Here is a 26,112-nt window from a genome sequence, read left to right as displayed (position 1 = left end):
CCTATGCTTCGTTGTGATGTTGTTATAAAAAACATTGTCGTGCTGTCAGTATTATTTAATTGAATGGAGAAATGTAATTTGATATTGGAATGCATTGTGCTTGAATTTAAGATATACCCCTGTACAGATTGAAAATATTTTGTTTCTGTTCTCTCTAAATTCAGTTTGCCTTAAATGTTCTGAAATTAAAACATAATGCTTTTAAAAATCAAAACTTAGATAAAGTTTAAGTTTAGGTGGTATCATATTTACCATTCTTGAGTTATGTCCTTTTATAATATTATATGCAATCAGTCGGCATCATCTGTGTCGCATGGACATATTCTTTAATTATTTGTAATTATGTTAAAGATTTATTTGCAAAACACTTGTGGAGAAAATAATAATTTTTAGGTACAGTTTGAATGAATTAGAGAAACCAACCCTTTACCATGATGTTGTTATAAGTATGACTGAAACAGGGAACCATCAGGTAGCCAGTACACAAGTAGGAAGTACTAATCCAAGTGGCCATGCTATCAAAGAGTCAAAGGTAAATTAACATTGATATGAGAATTTGTGGAAAAGGATCATGGTGCCAATCCATGTTAACAAAAGGACAGAGCATCAAGAAACTGGGGACTGTCGCTTCTTAAAACCTTGTGTAGGAAATAAGTTTCTGATGATTCCAGCATCCATTTATTAAAATGAAATAATTCTCTAAAACCATGGGACCAAAATGAAGGAAACTCGGAATGATTTTTAAATATAACATAAATTAACCAGCATGAGATTAGAATGGAGCACTTCTGACATGTACAGAGTTCCAACTCAAAACCCCATTGTTGTCAGGGTAATGACACAAATAACATGTATATTATACAAATATATGTGTTCTATCTCATAATTTGAGATGCCAAATATGTCTATGTATATACTCTGCACAAATATAGATTCTACCACTGCATCTAGTGTATTTGAAATTTAACTGTCGAGAGAGGATAAATATCATATTACACGAGATTTGGAGGTGGGATCTGTTTCTCTAATGATTTTCTAACATAATGCAGGCAAGCTTATTCCTTTTCGAATTATCTGCAAAAAGATGTGTTCTTTCTATGTGACGTCATCAGGCATGGTCGCCTTTTTTCATGCCATCACAATAGGAATTTCAGAGGAAAGCAAGAAAATTGATGTCATAATTGGATTTTAACCAATGAAGTACTGAGATCAAACGAACCACAGGTTGATTAAATTTTTTTTATACAATGGGTGCAGAAAGGGATAAATTGACGAAGAATTAGAGAATATGTATGTAATGCAACACTCTGTTTGTTTCAGATTTCAGTCACCTACTCATTAGTCAATTATACTGACAGTGATCTACTGAAATACAAAAGGAATATTCTACTGATTCCACAAACAACAAGTGAAGAAAAGTCTCAGTTCATGTTGATAAATAAAACATGGATAGGGGAGGAGTGTAATGAGATCGGTGTATCACTTGAAGCATTCAATAACCAATCAGATAAATGTCATAAATCAGCACAAAGGTAAGTACTTATGGTGTGAATAAAAAAAAGATTTGGTTATACATAAATAAGGCAGCAACACAACAACACGAAAAACATTAACAGAATTTTCATGTTTTGGTGAAAAATATTTTTTTTAAGTTTCCTGTAAATCTTTTAAATTTACTCTAATTTAATATAAAATAATTTTGAATCATCATGTTTCCTTAAAGAATAAAATTTTCATACAAAACCATAAAACAAGAAATCTAAAGCTAGTAGCATTTCTTACCATTGAGGGAAAAAACTTACTGGATATTCATAGACCAAAATAAAGTAATCTTTTCCACAAAAAATATTTTACAAAGATGAAAAATCCTTTTATAAAGTCTGTTGAAGTGAAATGCTCCTGCCCACACTTTGTTGATCCTTAACAACTGGACAGATTCTTCTACAGAATATGAAGCTGTGCATGGGCCACCTTAAATTTTTAATCTGATTACTTTACAGGTTTCATGGTAATAAAAATGTTAAAACCTGGCATTTCTGTTTCAATATTTTAAATAGTATTGTAGTGGCGATAGGAGATATATAGAAATACACTGTTCTAGTCAACCATTTAATAACATATAATTTTTACTTCTGCCATTAATGTTTTGAGGTAGACAAACAAAAGTACAATAATAGAGAAACGTAGAATTCACTATTTTCATGACTGATATGTAACTTATATTTATCTTGGAAAATTCACACATTTTGTACACTTATTACCTCAAAATGTTGTAGCTGTTTAGAAAACCAACCAATGCAGTTCTGGTTAGAGGATATGGTAGGATTCAAGTTATCGTGTTATTCTTTTTTCAGTTATACATATCTTGTTTTTATGTTTGATAATACCTGAAACAACACAGTTGCAATGGGTATACAGTTTATTTTTATTTGTTTGACTGTTTTAATTAATTAGGACATCTGGTAGGACATATCTTTTTTGACCTAAAGTTTGATAGAGATATAACTCATATTAGAATCTTGAAAAATTCCATCATTTTACAAATTGGAATTTGGAGAAAATTGGGATGGGAACATGTTCAAATATCATATTATTAAGTGTGTCAACTAGATGGCACCTTCATTCTTGTTTGATACCATCAAAATCTAAAATCAGTGAACTTTTAGGTGGGATTGATATTTGAAAAATTTAGAAAGTTTGGATTGGTGTTCAAATGCTACCTTTCAAACTTACTGTTTGACCAAATATGTTTCATGTTTCGTATTTGTTATTAACTTTTTGTTATGATTGTTAAAATGTATTCACTCTTTCTTCAGTGCTGTGCTTTTATTTATCCAAAGCATAAGAAATTGAATGAATTTTCATGAGAATTTGCTCAATGAAAGTATGAACTGTGTTACTGACATTCTGTATAGATGATTTGTTAAATTTTATAGGATAAGAAAGTATTTGAATTTCATACAAAATATATATTTTAGTTTATTTTATATTTCCCTGTGATCTCAACCTGTATTTTGCAAAAGTATTACCTGTTGTAATTTTTAACATCACTCATTCAGATTTAAAATAGAAGACAACAGAAATTAACCTGCTGAACATTTAACAAAAGAAATACAATATTTAAAATTTGATGACAGAAAATTGAAATAATAAAATAGAATAATAGCAAATGCTTATCTGTAGTATGGCTGTTTTCTTGGACTTTCATAATGAAATGAGCTAATTGGTTTATTTTCCAGGAAAGAAAGATGAAAAAGACACCCAGAGAGTACTTTTTACAGGATAGGATCAGAGGTGTTCCCAAGATAATAAAGTCCGATAGATATCAATGGTCTTTGGTTGTACCTATATCTAATGTTCAGTCTATACTGTCTATATCAATACCTGCTGATGACCTTCTTATAGTACTCAAACAGTAAGTCAAGGTTTTGACCTCATGTTAGTTGAATATTGTCCTACTCGTTCACATAATATTTGAGAATGGTAATTATTACCATGCATTGGTTTTAACCGTTTTAGGTTTTGGTGAATATTTATAAGCCTTCAACAAAAGTGTTTAAATATTCAACACAATAAAATCAATGCCCAAACATTATGCCTATTGCTAATATTGGGAAACAAGACTGTTCCATTCATCACAATTGTCAGTGTCCTTCACTTGCACATCAAATTTGCATCTTAATTGTTATAGATAAAGGAAATACTTACTTGTAATTGTTACCAAATGGTTGTTATTTTTATAATGTTAAAACATGTTAATATTAAAAAAACATACATTATTGACATCTTTTCTTCAACGGTTGGCTTCTATGTACCTATGTATCTCATCTCCTGTTATCTAGGTTCACACAAGTAATACGAGAGATAGAATACACAGACAACAGTCAGACAGAGACATTATATATCATGTTATATAACCAGGGATATATAATGAAGGATGTTTCTGTACAGCTACAGAATTGTAACGTCACTATCACAGGAGAGGTCTCTAAATCAATACAGTTACCACCACACAAGACGCAACATGCAGAATTGCCCTTTAAGACTGGGATAACTGATGGAGTATTTTCTTGTACATGTAAGATTATTGTCTCACAAGAAGATCCAACCTACCTTTCCACATTGTTTTAAAGGAATAGTCCTCATCAGTATTTTAAAACTCCTTTTCCATTTGGACTACTATAAGTTCACATTTCTGAGTGTGTTTCTATATGGTAGCTTGCATAATTGTATTTTTGGGACTGTTTATTACTGTGATTGCAAGGCATTTATTTACTTGTCATATGGTGAATGTTGTATGTTAGGTTGCTTGTTCAAAAAGGTTCTCACTGTCTTAAAAATGTTTCAAATATAATAGTAAGAAAAAATTAATTGGTAATCGAGCAAGGGTAAGATATATATGTAAATTATCTGTACATTTACCAACATATTTATTTATTTTTAGTGCAAGTTGCAGGTGAAAACGATGTAGACAAATGGGAGATAACTCTTCATAAACATCGGCAATGTATTTGTTATCCCTACAGAAAGTGTAATGTAAGTATACAGGGAGATAACTCTACAACATCATCACTAATGACAATGTATTTGTTATCCTTACAGAAAGTGTAATGTAAGTATACAGGGAGATAACTCTACAACATCATCACTAATGACAATGTATTTTTTATCCTTACAGAAAGTGTAATGTAAGTATACAGGGAGATAACTCTACAACATCATCACTAATGACAATGTATTTGTTATCCCTACAGAAAGTGTAATGTAAGTATACAGGGAGATAACTCTACAACATCATCACTAATGGCAATGTATTTGTTATCCCTACAGAAAGTGTAATGTAAGTATACAGGGAGATAACTCTACAACATCATCACTAATGGCAATGTATTTGTTATCCCTACAGAAAGTGTAATGTAAGTATACAGGGAGATAACTCTACAACATCATCACTAATGGCAATGTATTTGTTATCCTTACAGAAAGTGTAATGTAAGTATACAGGGAGATAACTCTACAACATCATCACTAATGACAATGTATTTGTTATCCTTACAGAAAGTGTAATGTAAGTATACAGGGAGATAACTCTACAACATCATCACTAATGACAATGTATTTGTTATCCCTACAGAAAGTGTAATGTAAGTATACAGGGAGATAACTCTACAACATCATCACTAATGACAATGTATTTGTTATCCTTACAGAAAGTGTAATGTAAGTATACAGGGAGATAACTCTACAACATCATCACTAATGACAATGTATTTGTTATCCTTACAGAAAGTGTAATGTAATATAAAAAAGAAGATGTGGTATGATTGCCAATTAGACAACTATCCACCAAAAAAAGACCAAAATGACACAGACATTAAGTTCAGGGGAGATAACTGCACAGAAACAATAACAATGTTTTTGTTCTCCTCCAAAGAGTATCTATACTATTAAACGAGAAGACCTCATTTTTGGTGTCGCTTCTCTTCTTTCCACAATAAATTAATCAACACGACTCTGTGTCCTATATATACAGTGCATAGTCGCATTTGTCATCCATTCATATGATTATTCAGATTGAGTTATTTTGGGAGAAAAACAAGAAAAAAGGCATCCGGATATTGTCCCGTCATTGGACGAAATTTTAAGTCAGATTATACTTCCGGTTTGCGTTTTTCTGTATACTTTGAACAAACAAATAGTACGAATAAAGTGTATTTTAATTCTGTTCAGAGTTTATTAAATGGAGAGGGTCTGTATACTATGTCAATTGACCACCATGGATCGATTACTAAACTAAGAATTGAAAGTAAATACACTTTATTTATATAGTAATATACAAATAAGCGCTAAAATTATTCATGTGAACTTTTGATACCTTTTCTGAAATTCTCCATTCATTAAATATTTTACAAAATTCATTGATTACAAAAAAAAGATGTGGTATGATTGCCATGTTGAGACAACTCTCCACAAGAGACCAAAATGGCACAGAAATTTATGACTATAGGTCACCGTACGGCCTTCAACAACGAGCAAAGCCCATACCGCATACTCAGCTTTAAAAGGCCCCTAATGACGATGTAAAAAAAAAACAAACGAGAAAACTAGCGGCCTTATTTATGTACAAAAAAGGAACGAAAAACAAATATGTAACACACAAACAAACGACAACCACTTAACTACAGGCTCCTTACTTAAATGTTCATAACATACTAAATGTATGTTCATATTGAAATTGATAGAAAACCAAAAATTGGGAATTTTGGAAATGAAGGAGGAGGTATAAAACTTCTAACAACACTTTACATACTTTTAACTCTGCTCTGAATGCCCGCGATTTCGCGGGTGTGTTCTAGTATAATGTAATTATAGAGGTAATAACTATAGAAACACACCAATGTATTATTTATCCCTACTAAAATTGTAATGTCATTATATAGGGAAAATAACTCTACAGGAACATTGTTAATGTATTATTTATCACTACATTTGGACATGATTTATGTTTAGGGGAGATAACCCTACAATGTATTTATTATACCTGCTGAAAGTGTAATTTCAGTATAAGGATCGAGATAACTCTACAGAACCATTGCCAATGTATTAGTTATCCCTACTATATAAGTGTAATACATAAGTATAGGGGAGATAACTCTAAAAAAACAACATTTATTTGTAATCCCTTTAAGATTTGTAATTGAAATAAGAAAATGTTGTATGAGTGCTTATGAGACAACTCTCCATCCAAGTCAAAAGTAAATGATTATAGGTCAAAGTATGGTCTTCAATATGGAACCTTGGCTCACACTGTTTTCAGCAAGCTATAAAGGGCCCTGTAATGACATATATGTAAAACAATTAAAACAGGAAAACCAACAGTCTAATCTATTTAAAAAATCAGAAACACTTATGAACCACATCAACAAATGACAACCAGTGAACAACCGGTTCCTGACATAGAACAGGTGCAAATACATGTAGTGGGTTTAATGTTTTAACAGACGCCAACCTTTACACTACCTGGAACAGCAGTGTAATATTACAGAAGAAAAAGACAAATTAATTCAGCTAGCTAGTTTGCTGTCACATGCAATCACAGTGCTACAGACAAAAGGTTCTGTGTCCTATGAAGCCCTTTTGTGGATACAGTCTTCATTCAAAATTTACAAAGCATGTGTGCTTTTACACAAGCAGCTTTTTAACCAATAAGCACAAACAGAAATATATAAATTGTCAAAAAAAGAGAAATACATGAATTGTCAAAGCTGTGCATGATTGGATTACAATAAAATGACTTTTAAAAAGTAGAAAAATTGTTCAACTATAAACACTGCAGAAATGTGCAAATGTATCTTTCTGTGCAACTCTCTCATCATACTACAAGTGTTTGAAAGCTATAAAACCTAGCATTTTTTTGCCCCATTTATGGGCATTATGTTTTCTGGTCTGTGCGTTCTTTCGTCTGTTCGTTCGTTAGTTCATTCCTCCATCTGGCCCGATTCAGGTAAACATTTTTGGTTGAGGTAGTTTTCGATGAAATTGAATTCCAATCAACTTGAAACTTTGAAACATGTTCCTTATGATATGATCTTTCTAATTTTAATGCCAAATTTGAGTTTTTACCCCATTTACACAGTCCACTGAACATGGAAAATGATAATGCAGATGGGGCATCTGTGTACTAGGGACACATTCTTGTTAATAATTTTTTTCAAGGGAAAAAAGATCAGCAGTTTTTTTTTCTTTCCTGTAAATATCTTCTTTTTTGTGTGTTAAAAATGGAATTTTGCTCTATTGTTTAAGCATAAAACATTTCTGTTTTTTTTTTAAATGTTATATATTATAATATTTCAGTGTGGTATCCATGGTTACTACAGACACACAGTAATGGCCAGTCTAGGAATCTTTCCAGGACCATTTGACCCATTGTTCCTGTTGTGTGTTTTGATTATATTGCTGTTCATCATAGGTAATTTAAAGTTCAAATTTGATTGGTCAAATGACTAGAAATCTGATTTGTGGATGGGTTTTTGGTTATATTTATGCAACATTCATCCAGAATAACTAAGATAAATCAATACATAAATGAAATGCAAGGCCTATATAGCCAGTGAAGGTTGTTATACATTGTTATCCTCATTGAAACAGGAAGCTGACAACACAAATTACTTGGAAATACACTCAGAATTTACTTACCATTAAAAGGCTTGATACAGTTTTATTCTCAAAATTGAACCTGCCAGACAGGGATGTGGATTGCGGACTATAGAGTACAATAAGCAAGAAATAAGAGAAAAAAATCAATTTCGCAAGGTGGTTTGTTAATATGTTCCGCCATGTATGTTATTGAAGTTGTAGAGGGTGCTCCTCTTCGGAGTTCAGTATTTTTGTGATTTTCCTTTTTCTCGTTTTTCAAACTAATAATTTTACCTAATCCATATTACTAAGTTATTTTTATTCACATCAAATAAATACTGATTAATTAAAAAATTAAACACTTCATTACAAATTTCTTGTTTCTTTTCGATGCATTCCTTGAAATAAACTGGTATCTGCTTGAATAAAACAGTACAAAAAATGTAAAAAAAGACAAAAGTAAACAAGCTCACGATGTGTAAACTACAAAAGGTAATCAGTTATTATTTGTTCTGTTAAAGCTTTATGATCTTTGAATGTGATTTCGGCTATATAAGTGGATAGATGTTATAATTGTATAATTGTAGTTTGCTTTGTTTGAGAAGTCGGCTTAATTGTTTGCATTGATTTGTATAAAATCATTTGTATAATTTGGTTATAATATGGACAGCTGATCATGGAGCTACACGTATACAAGACAACAATCCCATGAGTGAAACTATATTCAATAACTATTCTTAAATTGTAGTTCTTCATTGTTGGAATTGGGCTTAGGTGGCAGAGTCTACTTTGTCACTAGCATGTCAACACTGAGGGTATGAGTTTGATGCTCACACAGAGAAGGTTCATTTAACTCCAATCTTACTTGATTAGGATTGTCAGTTTTCCAACCGAATTTCAGTGATTTTCTCTGGCTTCCTCCAACAACAAAAAACCTGACAAGCATAACAGTGTTGAAGTTGGTGTTAAACATCAATCAATCAACCATTATTGTCATAAAACTTTGTTCTTTTTATAATGATAGGTTTGGTTAAAGCAGTACTGTCTTTGTGGTCACCAATATCTATTGGAGAGTCTGGACTGTGTCTTTTTACTAAGACCAGGGTACTGACAACTTACCATGAGCCATCACTTATGAAATATGAGGTTATATACAATGAGCGAGGAATACCAGTTGATCCTCTCACGTAAGTATGAAGTTCTTGTAGATTTATTTAGTTTTGTGAGTGCTAATTTTTGGGTATGATGAAAATAATGCTTTTTCATGGAAACTTTTTTGTGGTTTTGAAGCATAGAATTAGCCTTTATGAAGTTTGAACTTTATTGAAAATTTTATTTGTCTTCACCGATAACCACAAATCAAAACAATTGGTACCACATGATTAATAATAAATGTTGAGTATACAAGAAAAGCATAACAGTTTTCAGTTCTGTTTGAAAAAGTACCAGTTAATAAACCACACATTTGTTAAAAGTTAATGTTAATGAGAAAGGATAAGCAATCTCCATTTTCCTTTCCTTTGGTAGATAAATATAAGAAGATGTGGTATGTGAGCCAATGAGACAACTTTCCATCCAAGTTGCAATATGTGAAAGTAAACCATTATTGTTCAAAGTTTGATTTTCAATACGGGACCTTGGCTCACACAGAAAGGTCCAGATTCTCCAACAACATGGTACAGTCAAACCTGAGTAAACTGGACCCTGAATAAACTGGTTCATTCCGGCCGAAATTAAAGTCCCATTTTTTTCCCTTCAAAGTCTTTGATAAAATACCCTTTGTAAACTGGATCCTGTATATTCCAAATTCCGGTCTTATGATGCAATCCCAATACTCTTAATTAAATCAATTATTACCTGTCAAAACCGGATTGTCTAATTAATTTCAAATGATCGATATGCAATCAAAACATATTTGTTTATTCAATATGGCTTTTCAAAGTAATTAACTAGCCAGGTGTTAAACTGTGAACTTACAATCGTACAGTAGTTAACTGTATTATTTATTATAATGTGTCAATTAAACAAAAAAAAGACACGCTGAACATATCTCGGATTGAACTTATGTTGTAACTTATTTTATGAAAATAAATATATTACGGAATAAGATATTTACATCATGTTTTCGAAAACCTAGGTACCCTGTTGTGAACCCCTTAACCAATGACCCTGATAATGAAGAACACCCAGATGACAACAATCTATATGTATTGAACACTGTACGACCGTATTTCGATAGTGATGAAATTTTGTTTGAAAATATTCTGGCTTTTTAATCGGCCATACCAACGTTTCAAATTTGATGGTGGAAGTAAAATAAAAAATCTCATCTCTCAATCCAAACCACGCGAGTATTATGATGCAAATGAAAACAATGAAAAACTAAGTGAAAGTGAAATTGACAAGTTGGAGACTGATGCTACTGAGGTCTTTTTGATATTCGAGGACATTTGAGGATATGTAAAACACAGTGAAAATATATATATACATATTTTTAATTCAAGGAACAACCAGTTTCTTAAATTTCTATAGCCAATGAATATGAAGATCCAAAACAAAGATCATACCTTATTTTGCTTTTGTGTTTTGTATTTGAATGTGTATATTGATATTGTAATGGATGGTGACACTTTAATAAAATAAATCTTATCTTTACTGGCATTTTTTCATAGTCCCGTAGTCCGCCAGTTTATACAGGTTTTACTGTATTGTATTTTTATTGACTCTTTTTTACATTCTGTTTAATAGGAAGAACCCTGTCCAGATTCTTCCTACCTCAGAAATATTTTTGTTGAACCTGTGTTTTGGTTACTACCTCTTGGTGGCTGGTTTACATTGGTTAATGTTGAGGATTTTAGGGCTGGATACTAGATACCAATACAAGAGAGAAGCAGTGAGTAAATTTGTTGTGTATTGATGGATAGATTCTACAAAATCTGAGTTTTAGGTGGCATCAAATACCTTTACAAAAATTAATTTGGCCTTTTTAATGTATATAAAGTTTTGACAAAATATTTACTTTGACTAAAAAAATAAATAAAAAAAAAAAAATGAACCACACACTTTATTTAAAATATTTCATAGGGTATATATAACAGTTTGACTAACACTAATTTTGATCATTGAGAAGCTTGATATTTACATAACATTCTAACATGACGTCCTTCAAACGCTTTGAGTACACACCCCTGGTAAAATATGAATATATTGCCAGGGCTGTTCTGATCGTACTCCAACGTCATATGTTTTTTTTTTATGAAGAATGACGCAAGAATATAAGCATTTTACCAGAAAATACATGCTTGTGAAACCAAAAAATCATCACAACAAGGAAACATGAACAAACGATGCTTAAATGTGGTATAAGCCATTTTTAGCTCACCTGGCCCTAAGTGAGCTTTTCTAATCACTTGGCGTCCCTCGTACATCATCTTTCGTCGTCGTTGTCATTAACTTTTTACATTTTGAACTTCTCCTAAAGAACCACTGAATGGAATGAAACCAAACATGGCATGAAGGTTCCTTATGAGGTGCTGACAAGTGTTGTTACTTTGTAGCTGATCCATCATCCAAGATGGCCACAAGCGGGGGACTTAGTTTAACATAGGACCCTAAGGGAAATGCATACAAATGACTTCTTTTAGAGAACCACTGAATGGAATGAAACAAAACACAGCATGAATGCTCCTTATGATGTTCCCACCAAGTGTTGTTACTTTGTAGCCGATCCATCACCCAAGAACGCCACCAGCAGGGGACTTAGTTTAACATAGGACCCTTTGGGAAATGCATACAAATGACTTCTTTTAGAGAACCAATGAATGAAATGAAACCAAACATAGCATGAATGTTCCTTATGAGGTGCTGACCAAGTGTTGTTACTTTGTAGCCGATCCATCATCCAGGATGGCCGCCAACAGGGGACTTAGTTTAACATAGGACACTAAGGGAAATGCATACAAATGACTTCTTTTAGAGAACCAATGAATGAAATGAAACCAAACATAGCATGAATGTTCCTTATGAGGTGCTGACCAAGTGTTGTTACTTTGTAGCCGATCCATCATCCAGGATGGCCACCAACAGGGGACTTAGTTTAACATAGGACACTAAGGGAAATGCATACAAATGACTTCTTTTAGAGAACCACTGAATGGAATGAAACCAAACATAGCATGAATGTTCCTTATGAGGTGCTGACCATGTTTTGTTACTTTGTAGCAGATCCATCATCCAAGATTGCCACCAACGGTTGACTTAGTTTAACATAGAACCCTATGGAAAATACATACAAATTTCTTCAAATAGCACAATACAAAGATTTTTCATCCACAATCAGACATCTTTAAACGGATGTAATTCCACTCATCCTTCTTTAAATTTTATAAAAGAGGTACCAAAAGAAAGAAGAATGATTAATCTTTCAAATTGTGATAATTTCATTATGACATAATTATTACATAATTAATTGTTATGTAATTAGTTGCTATATTGTGATGTCCACACGTCATTGAATTTAGCTTCTTTGTTATTCATAGAATCCTAAAATATTTTATAGATTCTTGCACAACACAGTTTGACCTTCAAAACTGTGTCTCAGATTTTTCCTATTGTATTTCATTCTCTCATAAATCTTCAATGAAGTTTGCAACATCAATTCATAAGAGTTCACTAAATTCAATTGGGTATAAAATTTGTTCTATTGATGTTTTTGGAAATCTGAGACACAGTTTCGGAGGTCAAGCTGTGATGTACAAGAATCTATAAAATATTTTGGGATGCTATGAAGAACAAAGACGCTAAATTCATTCAAGTGTGGACATCACAATATAGCAACTAATGACATAACAATTGATTATGTAATAATTATGTCATAATGAAATTATCACAATTTGAAAGATTAATCTTTCTTCTTTCTTTTGGTACCTCATTTATAAAATATAAAGAAGGATGAAATGAATTACATCAGTTTAAAGTTATCTGATTGGAAGTGAAAAAATCTTTGTATTGTGCTACCTTAAGGAACCACTGAATATGAATGAAACCAAATATGTTTACTCCTTTCCCTTGGTGCTGGTTAAGTGTTGTTACTTTGTAGCCAAATTTTATCTTCTTTTATATAATTTCAAAAACCCAAGAATAGTCAGGTGAGCGATACAGGCACTTGAGAGCCTCTAGTTTTTATATACTGTTTACATATAAGACATACCAGTACATTATCATTTAAATTCATCCAAAACTATCTAAACACCTTATTGTGAATAGTTTAAGCATGTCACTTATTCAGTTTGCTCCGTTCTTTTACGCCAATTTAATAGTGCAATTATTTATGGGAACAGCAAATATGTGCTTCCACCTAGACAGCTTTGAACCAAAAGAATTGTTGTATTTGTCCTTTTAGAATCGAAATAATTCATGGAGGCTTGAATATATCGTGATTTTACCACAGGTTGTCCTTTAATGTCGATATTTTACCCCTCACTATTGCTCATGTTAAAATATTTGTCATAAAGGGCAAATCACGATATATTCAAGCCCCATGAATTATTTCTTAAATAGTACATTATTCAGCTGAATTTTACAGAGTTATCTCCCTGTAGTGTTATGTACAACTTAAAATGAAATATTTTGAGAGAAAAAATTAACACTAATGAATCTGTAACATAACAAAACACAGGATTGCTGATTAGATCTGCTTCTATTTTCACATAAAATATTATGACATATATTGAAGAGTTCCCAGACTTTAGTTAGAAATATTTCTTTGTTCACCAGACTTAATTTTTTGGAAAAGTCAAAAGTGCAAAGTACCATTGAATGTCTTCAGATCTTATGTGCTGTGGCATAAAATTCTATAGTACCATGATAAAAAGATCCAATTTTAACAATATTGCATGAATTGAAAAAATGTTTTTTTTACAATCCAAAAGCATTAATATTTACAAATTGAGAAAAGATTTTTATGCCCCACCTATGATAGTAGAGGGGCATTATGTTTTCTGGTCTGTGGCTCCGTTCGTTCGTCTGTGCGTCAGTTCAGGTTAAAGTTTTTGGTCAAGGTAGTTTTTGATGAAGCTAAAGTCCAATCAACTTGAAACTTAGTACACTTGTTGCTTATGATATAATCTTTCTAACTTTAATGCCAAATTAGATATTACCCAATTTCACGGTCCATGGAACATGGAAAAGGATAGTGCGAGTGGGGTATTCGTGTACTTTGGACACATTCTTGTTTGTATTCAAATGTCTAATTATTTAGAAATCGTGGCATCAGAAGTTGATAACTCCAATGACCTCCCCTATAGACGATTCTCCAGCTGACATGGGGATACATTACAATTTAGACACAAGTGGAAGAGCAGACGATGTGAAGAGGAAACTATTTGGCTCCACTGATAAACAACTTGTTTATGAACAGTATAAAAAACAGAAGAAAGAATTACAGGTAAGACGCTTATTATTTATAGAATAACTAATCGAACAATTCAGATAGAGAAAAATATTCAACGAGTGACCGAAAAAACACACTTATTCATGAATATGTGAAGCACATGAGATTTCTGCAAAATATAATAGTTATGATCTTGAGAGCTGCAAAAGTGCACCTTTTACATGTCTTTTAAACCTATGAAATCCATTAAAAATTGGTATCACATGAATAATATTTAAATAATGTATCCATAGTATCCTTTGATTATTGTATCAATTTCAAGTATGCAGAGAAGATGTATTATATCAATTTCAAGTATGCAGAGATGATAAAAAAATAGATTTTTACAAGGGTTAGGACTTTTTCTGAAAAAAATCTATTTTGAATTGAATTTAATTTAGATCCAGAATCATATATGCATGTATAAAAACTAGACCATCTGTGTAATATCATGTCTAATTTTTGATTATTTTGTTTTGTAGAAATTTTTGAAGAATTCTGTTGATGAGAAAGGTTTGTATTTTGAAACTTTTATTTTTCTTGTATTTATTTATGTATTAACTCTACAAATATTGAAATGATCACACAATGTGAATTCTTGTTATTATTGCCAGTGGTGTGATAATTTTTATGCAGTTTGCATGATATGATTTTTAGTACGTAACCATAATGCAGTAAAAAATTTAAGCTTGAGTTTTATGGCCCCACTACAAAGTTGTTGGGGCCATATAGTTTACCCTAGTCCATCATTCTGTCATTTTGTCATTCCGTCATTCCACATCAAACCATTATACATGTACACAATTTTATTTCTAAATGCCTCCTGATTGGGCTGATATTTGGTACGTAAGCTAACAGTGATGAGTTACAGATCAAGTGTAAGTTTATTTTGGCTCTGCTTATTTTTGCCAAAATGTGTTGCTATTATCTTTTAAACTATAATAGATTGATTAATTAAGAAATAATTCTTTCATGCCATGCTCTATGCTCATTTTAACATGGGTAGGCATTATATTTGACAATATCTTAATTCTGAGTGTTAGCAAGGTACTTCGAAGCGGACCTCAAAGTGTTGCCATTTTGATTTGATGAACTGAAAAACGTTATAGAAAATCAACAGTTAAACAACAATAAAAAGAACAGAAACATTCAAACTTTCTTTTAGAAATGTTTTTATTGAATTTCCTTGCGAGCAACACCAGCAAAAGTGTCAATTTTCATCTCTGTTGTTTTTTAAATGCATATGACGTTGCAATTTTGATTGTGACGTCAACCACGTTAGCCCATGTTTTATTGGAATAAGAACATGGCCTTGTATCCAAAGCTAATGCATATTAGAATTGGTAGTTAACGCCACTTTCAGCATTATTGTGCTTATTTCACTGCAGTCAGTTTTCAGCACAATTGACCTTCTTTGGAAAACTGACTATCTTAGTCAATTTAGATTGTAGTTGAGTGCAACATATATGGGATTGGTACTCTTGTCCTTAAGAGTTGACAGGCTAGTGTTACAGAAAACTTACTACTTAGACCACTCTGCCAACCCAGCCTCAAATTGATTAAAGAAAAGATTGAATACCCTTGATATCAATCATCAATATGCACAGATTAAAAAATAAAATGAAACAAAACTATTTTTATACACCCGTCAAAATTTTGACGGGACGTATTATGGTATACAAATGTCCGGTGTCCGTCCGTCTGTCTGTCCGTCCGTCCGTCCGTCCGTCTGTCTGTCCGGCGTAAACATGTCGCACCGTAACTTGAAAACTACTTATCCAAATTTCATGAAACTTAACATAGTTGTTTCTTATGATGGTCAAATGATCTGTATACTTTTTGGTGAAAATAAGATTAAAACTTTTTGAGTTACGGCACTTTGTAACTAAAACAGGGGTGTGTTTTTTTCACATGTCGCACCGTATCTCAAAAACGATTCTTAATTATGGCTTAAAACTTTAAGCACTTCTTAGTTATACTAATCTTAATATCTGTATACTTTTTGGTGATGATTCAAAATGTTATTTTTGAGTTATTGAGTATTTTGTAAAAAAGGGGGAGGGTTTTTTTACATGGCGCACCATATCTCAAAAACGATTTATGATTATTGCTTAAAACTTTACACATGTCTTTGTTATATTAATCTGAAGATCTGTATACTTTTTGGTGATGATTCAAAATTTCATTTTTGAGTTGTTGAGTATTTTGTAAAAAATGGGGAGGGTTTTTTTTACATGTTGTGCCGTATCTCAAAAACCATTTATGATTATTGCTTAAAACTTTACACACTTCTTTGTTATATTAATCTAAAGATCTGTATACTTTTTGGTGATGATTCAAAACTTTATTTTGGAGTTATTGAGTATTTTGTTAAACAGGGGAGGTTTTTTTTTACATGTTGCGCCGTATCTCAAAAATAATTTTTGATTATTGCTTAAAACTTTACAAAATTTATTTGTTATATTAATCTAAAGATCTGTATACTTTTTGGTTTTGATTCAAAATCTTATTTTAGTGAAATTTATTTTTTTGTAAAAAAAAAACAGGGTTGGGGATTTCACATGTCCCCGCTGTGTCTCAAAAACAACATATGGTTATTGCTTAAAACTTTCTCAGAAACTATTTATGATTATTGCATAAAACTTCCACACAAGACGTTGGGCGTATCATGCGCTCATGGCGCAGCTGTTTATTTAAATTTTATATATAAGAGCTGTATCCTTGTCATCATCACTAATTTGACTAGACACTATCATCATTCCTGTTTCTCTGTTAATGTCTATTGCCCATGGATATTTGATTCCATCAGCCTCTGATAGAATGGTCTTACTGGTTTTACCATCTGGTGATACTACCACAATACTGTTGTTTCCACAAGCTATATAAACGAAGCCATTCTTGTCTAATGTAAGTCCTCGTGGTGTGGCAATGTCTTGATGCTGATATGTCCAGAGAGGTTCTCCAGTAATTTTATAGCAGCAGACTTTGTTTTCAAGGTAATTGGTGCCATAAATATTTCCTTGGAATATTGAAATATGAAACACTCCTCCCATTCCTCTTAAGATTGTATGAGACATGTCATTCAGATTCACTGTAGTACACTTGCTGTCACTACCACTGATGACCAAAGTTTTACCATCACTTGCTACTCCAAAACATTCATGAGAAAGTTTGATTGTTTGAATAACTGTATTCTTTTCTATATCCACCAGTGCTGTCTGGTTTGTTGGTCCTAATGTGACAGCCACTGTGTTATTTCTTCCAAAGCATGCATCATATGAAGTATCTGTGAATGTTACTATTTTTCTGATGAAGATGCCATCATTACTGAACAGCAGTAGTTGGTATTTTTTCTGATCAAGTATTATATATTTACCATCAGGTAATATAAGACAGGCAGTTATATTCAAATTCATATTTTTTCGAATTGTCAGTTTTGTCAACAAGGATGGCTTTATTTGTTCAATTCCAGGAACATTTGGAACCAAGTGCTGAGCTTGGTCTTTTCTGCCAGCCTTTATTTTTAGAGTAGAAGCGGTGGTATTGATATCAATATCTCCAAATGATTTGACATCTTGTAAAATTGCTTGAAGAGCAGTTGAAATTTTAACCTTTAAATTCTTTTCAATGAAGTGGCCTCCAATTTCTAAATCTTCTATATATTTTGCTTCTTGTGCTGTAGTTTTCTCAATTTCTCTTAGACCAATATACATCTGTAACTCTGAGGCATATTGCGTCATTTTGGTAAACTGGCTCTGCATTTGGTCTATCTGACTAGCTCGCTGTTCCATTTGTTGCACGAGACTGGTCATGTTTAATTTAAGCTTTGAATGTTTAGACTCTAAATCATTAAGAATGTCTTGTTCTAATTTATTTAAGTAATCATTAATTGACTTCCTCATATACTGGATTTCCTCAACAGCTTTCGTTCTCTTAGTGTTAATGGTACTGATCCTGGTTTTCATATACTTTATGGCTGTATCTAAGTTTTCCCTCACATTCATCAAATCTTTTTCAAAAAGTTGCACTGAGGCAGATGATTTGACTTGCTGTAGGATAGCAGACAAGGGTTTCATTTCTTGACATTTCTGGTGTTTATCGGTGACACACTGGACACAGCATGGACAGGCATGGAAAGAACAATAAAGCTCAAATTTCTTCTTGTGGTCTCTGCACTGACTACTTATTTCTTGCATGAATGTAGGTAACTTTTGGTAATCTTCAGCTGACATGGTTTTATGGTGTTTAGACAGATGAGACTTGCTGTGAGGTGTTTCACAATCTCCACAAAAGAAAAACTCACAATCTGTACACCACGTGACTGCTGAGTTGGAGATTCCTTCATCATGGCAAATTGTACAAAGTTGTTGGACTGATGAGGCCATTACTTTTTCTTTTTACATCTGAAATATATGAGGGTAAATTGTCTAATATGAAAATGTTGGGAATGAATGTGTTATATCAAAAATAATTTGCCTAAAAATAAAACTGTATTAAGTAATAAGTTTCCTATGGAAGTATCTCATTACAAAATATATACTGCAGCTATATATTAAGAAACTGTAAAAAGGGATCAGTAAGATGAGAAATAAGTCAAAAGGCAGAAGTTGTCAGTTCACTCAATAAACGAATGATTGAGAAACATAAGACAACATATTGATATCAACACAAAGTTAGCATGGTTGAAATGGTATGTCAACTTCTGAAATGAGTTATTGTCCCTTAATGTGGATTTGTACTATTTTTTTTGTCTCGCCTTGATGGAGTCAAAAAGCTAGACATAGGTATGCTGTTTCTGGTGGCAGCAATGGCATCAACAATGTATTAGTTTGTGATAAGGTCTAGTTAATGGTGAACTACAAGTGGTAGGTCAATCATATTTGGTATGCAGTTGCATAAGTATTGGCACATCTCATTTCCATGGAGATTATTTGGTCCTGCCCCCTCAGTCATGGTCTATTGACTTAGAAACTTTTGATTTTTCCATATGTATTAGTTTGTGATTAGGTCAGTTAATGGGGAACCACAATCGGTGGGTCAATGATATTTGGTATGCAGTTCTATAAGCATTGGCATATCTTATTTCCATGGAGATAATTTGGCATGGTCTATTGACTTTGATTTTTTTTCTTATTTTAAATACATGTATTAGTTTTTGAGTAGGTCAGTTAATGGGAAACCACAAGTGGTACTCTGGTAGGTCAATGATATTTAGTATGCAGTTGTAAAAGCATAATGGCATATCTCATTTACATGAAGATAATTTGGCTCCGCCCCTTAGTCATGGTCTATTGACTTTGATTATTTTTCTTAGTTATCATGTATTAGTTTGTAATTAGGTCCTTTCAAAGGGAACCATTAGTGGTAGGCCAATGTTGATTGGAGATTGTTTAGCCATTTAACTCAGTCGTGTTTCATTGACTTGGAGATATTTGCATAACTTGTGTAAGATGTTAAAGTATTGCTATTTTGATTTTAACATTTGCATTATGAAAATTACAAAAAGGCAAGACATATCTCTGTGATTACAGTTTATTTTAGTTTTGGAGACATATCAGAGAAACTTTAATCAGAGAAAACAAGAATGTTTCCATAGTACAAGAAGCCTCACTGTCACCCTCTTCAGTGGAGCGTGAAACTGGATCAAAACCCGAACTTGGGAAACATGTGTACTAAGTTTTAAGCTAATTAGACTTCATCTTCATTAAAAACTACCTTGACCCAAATCTTCAACATGAAGCGGGACAGACGATAGCAGACGGACGGAGGGACAGATGAACAAACAGACAGACGGACTAATTGACAAACAAATGGTTGCACCGACCAGAGAAGATAATGCCCCTCGAATCGTAGGTTAGGCATAATAATCAGCTTTAAAATATTTACGAACATGGATAGTAAAATAGGTTTTATTGTTCTTTAATGATGATATTTCAACTTTGTTCATTATTTTGGCCTTTTTAACTTCTTTTTGGATTTGATGAGACAAAACGCATGTCTGGCATAAATACAAAATTTAATCCTGGTATGATATCTATGATGAGTTAGTTTACCCATTTCTATTTAAACTTAACAGAGAGAAACAAATCAACAAAACAAGTAGTCTATAATATTGATGAGTGTCCATAAATGATGATGCACAGACATGCAGGCTCATTTAGTTTTTTCTCTACATTATAGATATTTATATATAGAATACAAAAAACATGTAGAAAAAAGGAGAGTTTTTTTTTTTTGCTTTGTATTTTAAAAGTTTTGACTGTTTCAGAATAATTGATCAAACAGTTATATGGATCCTCTATTGTTCAACCAGTTTGTATATTATTATGGCTCTGCCTTCTGTATAAAACAATTAATGATTTCTTATTTTATGCTGTTATATGTATGGACTGTGTTCCAGAATTTTATAAATTTAACTAATTGAATTAATGAGCAATTGAATTATTTGAAAAATCTTACCATGAACGTTTTGATAGAAAGGAATTTGCACAGGGAAGTAAAATATCCATTATCTGGGACACTTGATACGTATATTATTGATTTAAATTTGAATACTTGTCGAAACAGTTAAATGTGTGTGTATAAATAGAAATCTGATAGGACTAGATATGTTTGAATTTAAATGCACTGAACAATAATTCTTTTAAAATCTTTAAAAAAAGCGTGTAAAAAAATAAATAAGATGACATTGTACATTTAATAAAGACAACTTTCACATGTTTTTTATTTATTTAAAATCTTAAAAAACATTTCAAAGTTTTATTAGTTTTAGCATAATTATGTGAGACTTTCATGACAATGTAATCCATTGATTTGCTCAAGACATATGTGGAATTATCATTCTCAGAATTTTTTTTTTTTTTTATATATGAACCTAGAATGAATTTGAAATCTTGAAAATTGATAAAAAAAATTTATGATGAAATAAATCAAATTAAGGAGTGTTAGCATGCATATCAAAAAAGGAGAGGGGTAGGGTTGGGTTCAGTTAGTCTACTCTGACATAAAAGCAAAAGAAACTTGAACCTTAGCTATAATGCAAGCATGGCTAACGTACCCTATAAATTTTGTTAGTTTTCATCATACATTTCTCTTCAGTTTTCCAGAATACGTAATTATTCCAGAATAAAATAATTCGTTGTTTAATGTTCAATTACTAATTTAAAGGAATACATGTTGGTACTAGATATAGTCAGGAGAGAAAACATTGGTTTTTGACAAAGGTTCCAAATACAAGGATTCCTTGTACATATTATGGACGAAACGCGCGTCTGGCGTATATACAAAATTTATTCCTGGTATCTATGATGAGTTTATTGTATGATTAAGAAATTTCATAACTTAACTGGCTTTTTCAGTGCACTATTTTTTGTCCGTGCAGAAGATGATACAATTACCAAAAAGTTTGATTCCCTTGCTAGAGGGGGGAAAGGAGGGGTCCTGATCCCGAAATCCCGTGCTTAAAAACATGAAATCCCGAAATCCCGGGCTTGAAAACTTGAAATCCCGAGGTCCCGAAATCAGAAAAAAGAATTCCCAGATCCCGAAAGGGTCAATCCCGAAATCCCGAGCTTAAAAACACCGGATCCCGGAGTCCCGATAAAGGTCCTATCCCCCCTCTTGATATGATCCACTCAGGTACACAGTTAAATCTCCAAATATTGTTAGATATCTATTGTCCATGTCAATCAAACAGCTCACTTCAATTATTGCCTGATGGTAAGTTCTCAAACCTCTTTCCCAACTTAGTGTATTTTGGCACCTTCTGGAGGATTGGAAAGAGTGCACTGCAAAGTCATGTTTTTATTTTTTTAACCCATAACATAAATTTGAAATCGAGGGCATGCTATGCCTTGAACCCTACACTGATGTACAGGTTTGTCTGTACTCTTAGTAAGTCTTGAGGTTAAAATACAGCCATTTTAGGCAAAGGGTCCACACGAACCTTAAAACTAATTTATCCTCATACATGTGGGTGTTTAAAAACTGAAGATAACTGGGAAAATTTGATAGAAAACTTAAGTCGCATGGGGATATATAACTGACTAAAAAAATTACTCGTAATCGGTCCTTATTAATAGTATGAACCAGGTGCTCCGCAGGAACCGCTTTATACAACCTCAGAGGTCGAACCATGAACAGTTCGGGCAAGTATGGAGATTGAAGATTTTTACAGCTCTGAATTTTTTGAAATACTATTGGTTTCTGACACAAAACAAATGTCAAGATCTTACAAATCTATTGCGCAATCTTCTTCAAACTTGAGAAATTTTGGGGGAAAATTTGAAAACTACTATCATCCCCTTTTATTTGACAATTAGTCCAAAACCTGACATTTTACTATACATAATTTACAAGAAGTGTTAAGGAGTTAAATCAGAACATACCTAACATTGTATTTCAAATGTTTCTGAATTACCTCTCTTACACTGCTTTTAAATTGTCTAAATTACCCATTGACAAGAAAAACCTAGTTTTCCCCTTTTTCGCCCCTTATTCCAAACCATATTGAACCATAACCCCCCAAAGTCAATACTAACCATCCCTTCATGGTATCAAAACTTCTGGTACAATTTCAGAGAGATTTATACACTTACACACAAGTTATTGTTTGAAAACTACAAAAAATGCTTATTTTGGGGCCCTGTTTTGGCCCCTAATTCCCAAACTATTGGGACCACAACCTCCAAAATCAATCTTAACCTGCCTGTAAAGAAAGTGAACCTTCTGGTAAAAACTTAAAGAGATCCATTAACTAAAACTAAAGTTATTGTCTGTAAACTAAATATGTCTTCAGACGACGATGCACACGACGACAACATAATACGATGCAAAAACATTTTTGCGGTCGTATAAAAAGGACTTTTACCTTAAAATATCCCGTTGGATGGATGCATGGTTCTGTCTGCAGGTGAAAAATATGTTCTGGTAGATTCTTCCCTTATTCGGAGCACCCCTCAAGCTGCAATGGTACAGTAGAATCCGTCTACACTCTCTCTCATGATGAATGTATTTACAACAATATTTTCAAGGACAGTCCCTGCCCAAAAAGAAAGGGACTTTAAGAAGTCATCATCGCAAGTTCTACAAATAAGTTAACAGGGCTGCATTAGCAAGTCGACTCATTATTGTAATGATTGTTTTTAAACTACAATTATCACGCATCTTTTTATCTTTGATGGCACTAGAATTGAAAATTTAAACGTCAAAAATATTAAACATATGTAATCATGGCTTAAATTAAATTAAGTTATTGCCCTTCGATGACAAAACTCACCCATTTTTGTGGGTATTTTTTGTGAATATATAGAGAAAATGTTATCAGCTAAATAAGATATATTTCAAACATGGACAAAATTGTTATTCATCACCTTATTGGAGATATTTTCAATGTCAGCTATGCAGCTACTTCCTGTTTGCAATTGTTAGCATTTCTAAAACACCCATTGTTAAAGAAAAAAATTGTCAAGCTTTTCTTGGCTTCTATAACTTATTTTATCTTTAATTTGGTGATTGATAATGTCTCATTGGTAATTATCTTTTTAACTCTCTGAATATAAATTTTTGGTTATTATCCATCACAACCTAAAAATTAAGCAATCCACAAATGTTCATAATATACTCTCCTGGCATTTAATGAAATTAACAGAGAAAATGTAAGGAACTAATGTGAATAGATGGTTTTGATTTGGCTAGGTAATCATCCAAGGTTTTTTTTTTATTGTATCAATGTATTCAATTGTTTTGTTGTAATTTTCATTCTATTATTTTCCTTAGAAAAAGATGATTTAAGAAAAGCCAGAAGATCTGCTGTTAAAGGTAAGATTTTTCTAAAATAATCTTTATAACAACTTAACAAAAGTAGCCTTCCTTATGTATATAAAAAAAACTACTTTTTTTTGTAAAGTTAATTGAATCGAAAAAATTAATAAAAATATAAAGATTTACAAAAAAGAGATTTTTGACATGAATGCTAGTCTGTCACACTAGACCAAATGACACAATTACACATCACTGTACAACCCTTAACAAAGAGCGAAACCCATACCACATAGTCAGCTATATAAAGCCCTGAAATGACAAATGTAAAACAATTCAAACGATATAACTAATGACTTGATTGATGTACACACCAATGATGTACATAGAAAGTATGCCTGATTGTTAAAATCATTTTGATCACAAAAATCTTAAAACCATATTATCTGCAAAACCACTACATAAGTTTGTCCAAAAATTGATTTGCTAAGTTTTTTCTCTGATATTGGTATATAGTTTGCAGATGCTTCTTGTGGACATGGTACATTGTACTACCATGACAATCTACATTGTACTACCATGACATACTACATTGTACTACCATGACAACCTACATTGTACTACCATGACAATCTACATTGTACTACCATAACACCCTACATAGAACTATCATGACACCTTACATAGAACTATCATGACACCCTACAATGTACATAGAACTATCATGACACCCTACATAGAACTATCATGACACCCTACATAGAACTACCATGACACCTTACATAGAACTATCATGACACCTTACATAGAACTATCATGACACCCTACAATGTACATAGAACTATCATGACACCCTACATAGAACTATCATGACACCTTACATAGAACTATCATGACACCCTACATAGAACTACCATGACACCCTACATAGAACTATCATGACACCTTACATAGAACTATCATGACACCTTACATAGAACTATCATGACACCCTACAATGTACATAGAACTATCATGACACCCTACATAGAACTATCATGACACCCTACATAGAACTATCATGACACCCTACATAGAACTACCATGACACCCTACATAGAACTATCATGACACCCTACAATGTACATAGAACTATCATGACACCTTACATAGAACTATCATGACACCCTACAATGTACATAGAACTATCATGACACCCTACATAGAACTATCATGACACCCTACAATGTACATAGAACTATCATGACACCCTACATAGAACTATCATGACACCTTACATAGAACTATCATGACACCCTACAATGTACATAGAACTATCATGACACCCTACATAGAACTATCATGACACCCTACATAGAACTATCATGACACCCTACATAGAACTACCATGACACCCTACATAGAACTATCATGACACCTTACATAAAACTATCATGACACCTTACATTGTACTACCAAGACACCTTACATTGTACTATCATGACACCTTACATTGTACTATCATGACACCCTACATAGAACTATCATGACACCTTACATAGAACTACCATGACACCCTACATAGAACTATCATGACACCTTACATAGAACTATCATGACACCCTACATAGAAATACCATGACACCCTACATAGAACTATCATGACAACTTACATAGAACTATCATGACAACTTACATAGAACTATCATGACAACTTACATAGAACTAGCATGACAACTGACATAGAACTATCATGACAACTTACATAGAACTATCATGACACCTTACATAGAAATATCATGACACCT

At 32.6% G+C, this 26,112-nt stretch overlaps 2 protein-coding genes across 2 annotated transcripts in view; one reads left to right on the top strand and one right to left on the bottom strand.

The window, feature by feature from the left end:
- LOC143069432 (hapless 2-like) overlaps positions 1-26,112 on the top strand; it is a 34,154-nt gene that overhangs the window by 4,797 nt on the left and 3,245 nt on the right. Inside the window, exons 5-16 of the mRNA XM_076244062.1 lie at positions 394-532; positions 1,321-1,532; positions 2,277-2,319; positions 3,240-3,415; positions 3,843-4,078; positions 4,445-4,536; positions 7,855-7,969; positions 9,161-9,323; positions 10,885-11,029; positions 14,396-14,581; positions 15,049-15,079; positions 24,344-24,385. Coding sequence (XP_076100177.1) covers positions 394-532; positions 1,321-1,532; positions 2,277-2,319; positions 3,240-3,415; positions 3,843-4,078; positions 4,445-4,536; positions 7,855-7,969; positions 9,161-9,323; positions 10,885-11,029; positions 14,396-14,581; positions 15,049-15,079; positions 24,344-24,385 — 1,580 coding nt within the window. The remainder of the gene's footprint in view (positions 1-393; positions 533-1,320; positions 1,533-2,276; positions 2,320-3,239; positions 3,416-3,842; positions 4,079-4,444; positions 4,537-7,854; positions 7,970-9,160; positions 9,324-10,884; positions 11,030-14,395; positions 14,582-15,048; positions 15,080-24,343; positions 24,386-26,112) is intronic.
- On the bottom strand, positions 17,224-21,069 carry LOC143069433 (uncharacterized). The gene is made up of 2 exons (XM_076244063.1): positions 21,026-21,069; positions 17,224-18,969 (listed from the first exon to the last, which is right to left on the bottom strand). The coding sequence occupies exon 2, from the start codon at positions 18,949-18,951 to the stop codon at positions 17,260-17,262; it is 1,692 nt and encodes a 563-aa protein (XP_076100178.1). The 5' UTR covers positions 18,952-18,969; positions 21,026-21,069; the 3' UTR covers positions 17,224-17,259.

Source organism: Mytilus galloprovincialis, chromosome 3 (genome assembly GCF_965363235.1).
Source record: "Mytilus galloprovincialis chromosome 3, xbMytGall1.hap1.1, whole genome shotgun sequence".
NCBI classification, from domain to species: Eukaryota; Metazoa; Mollusca; class Bivalvia; order Mytilida; family Mytilidae; genus Mytilus; species Mytilus galloprovincialis.
The sequence above is the reverse complement of the archived record's forward strand: the minus strand, read 5'-3'. Positions and strand labels throughout refer to the sequence as shown.

Excerpts from the sequence above, each read along its gene's own strand:
- LOC143069433 (XM_076244063.1), bottom strand. The coding sequence starts at position 18,951 with ATGGCCTCATCAGTCCAACAACTTTGTACAATTTGCCATGATGAAGGA.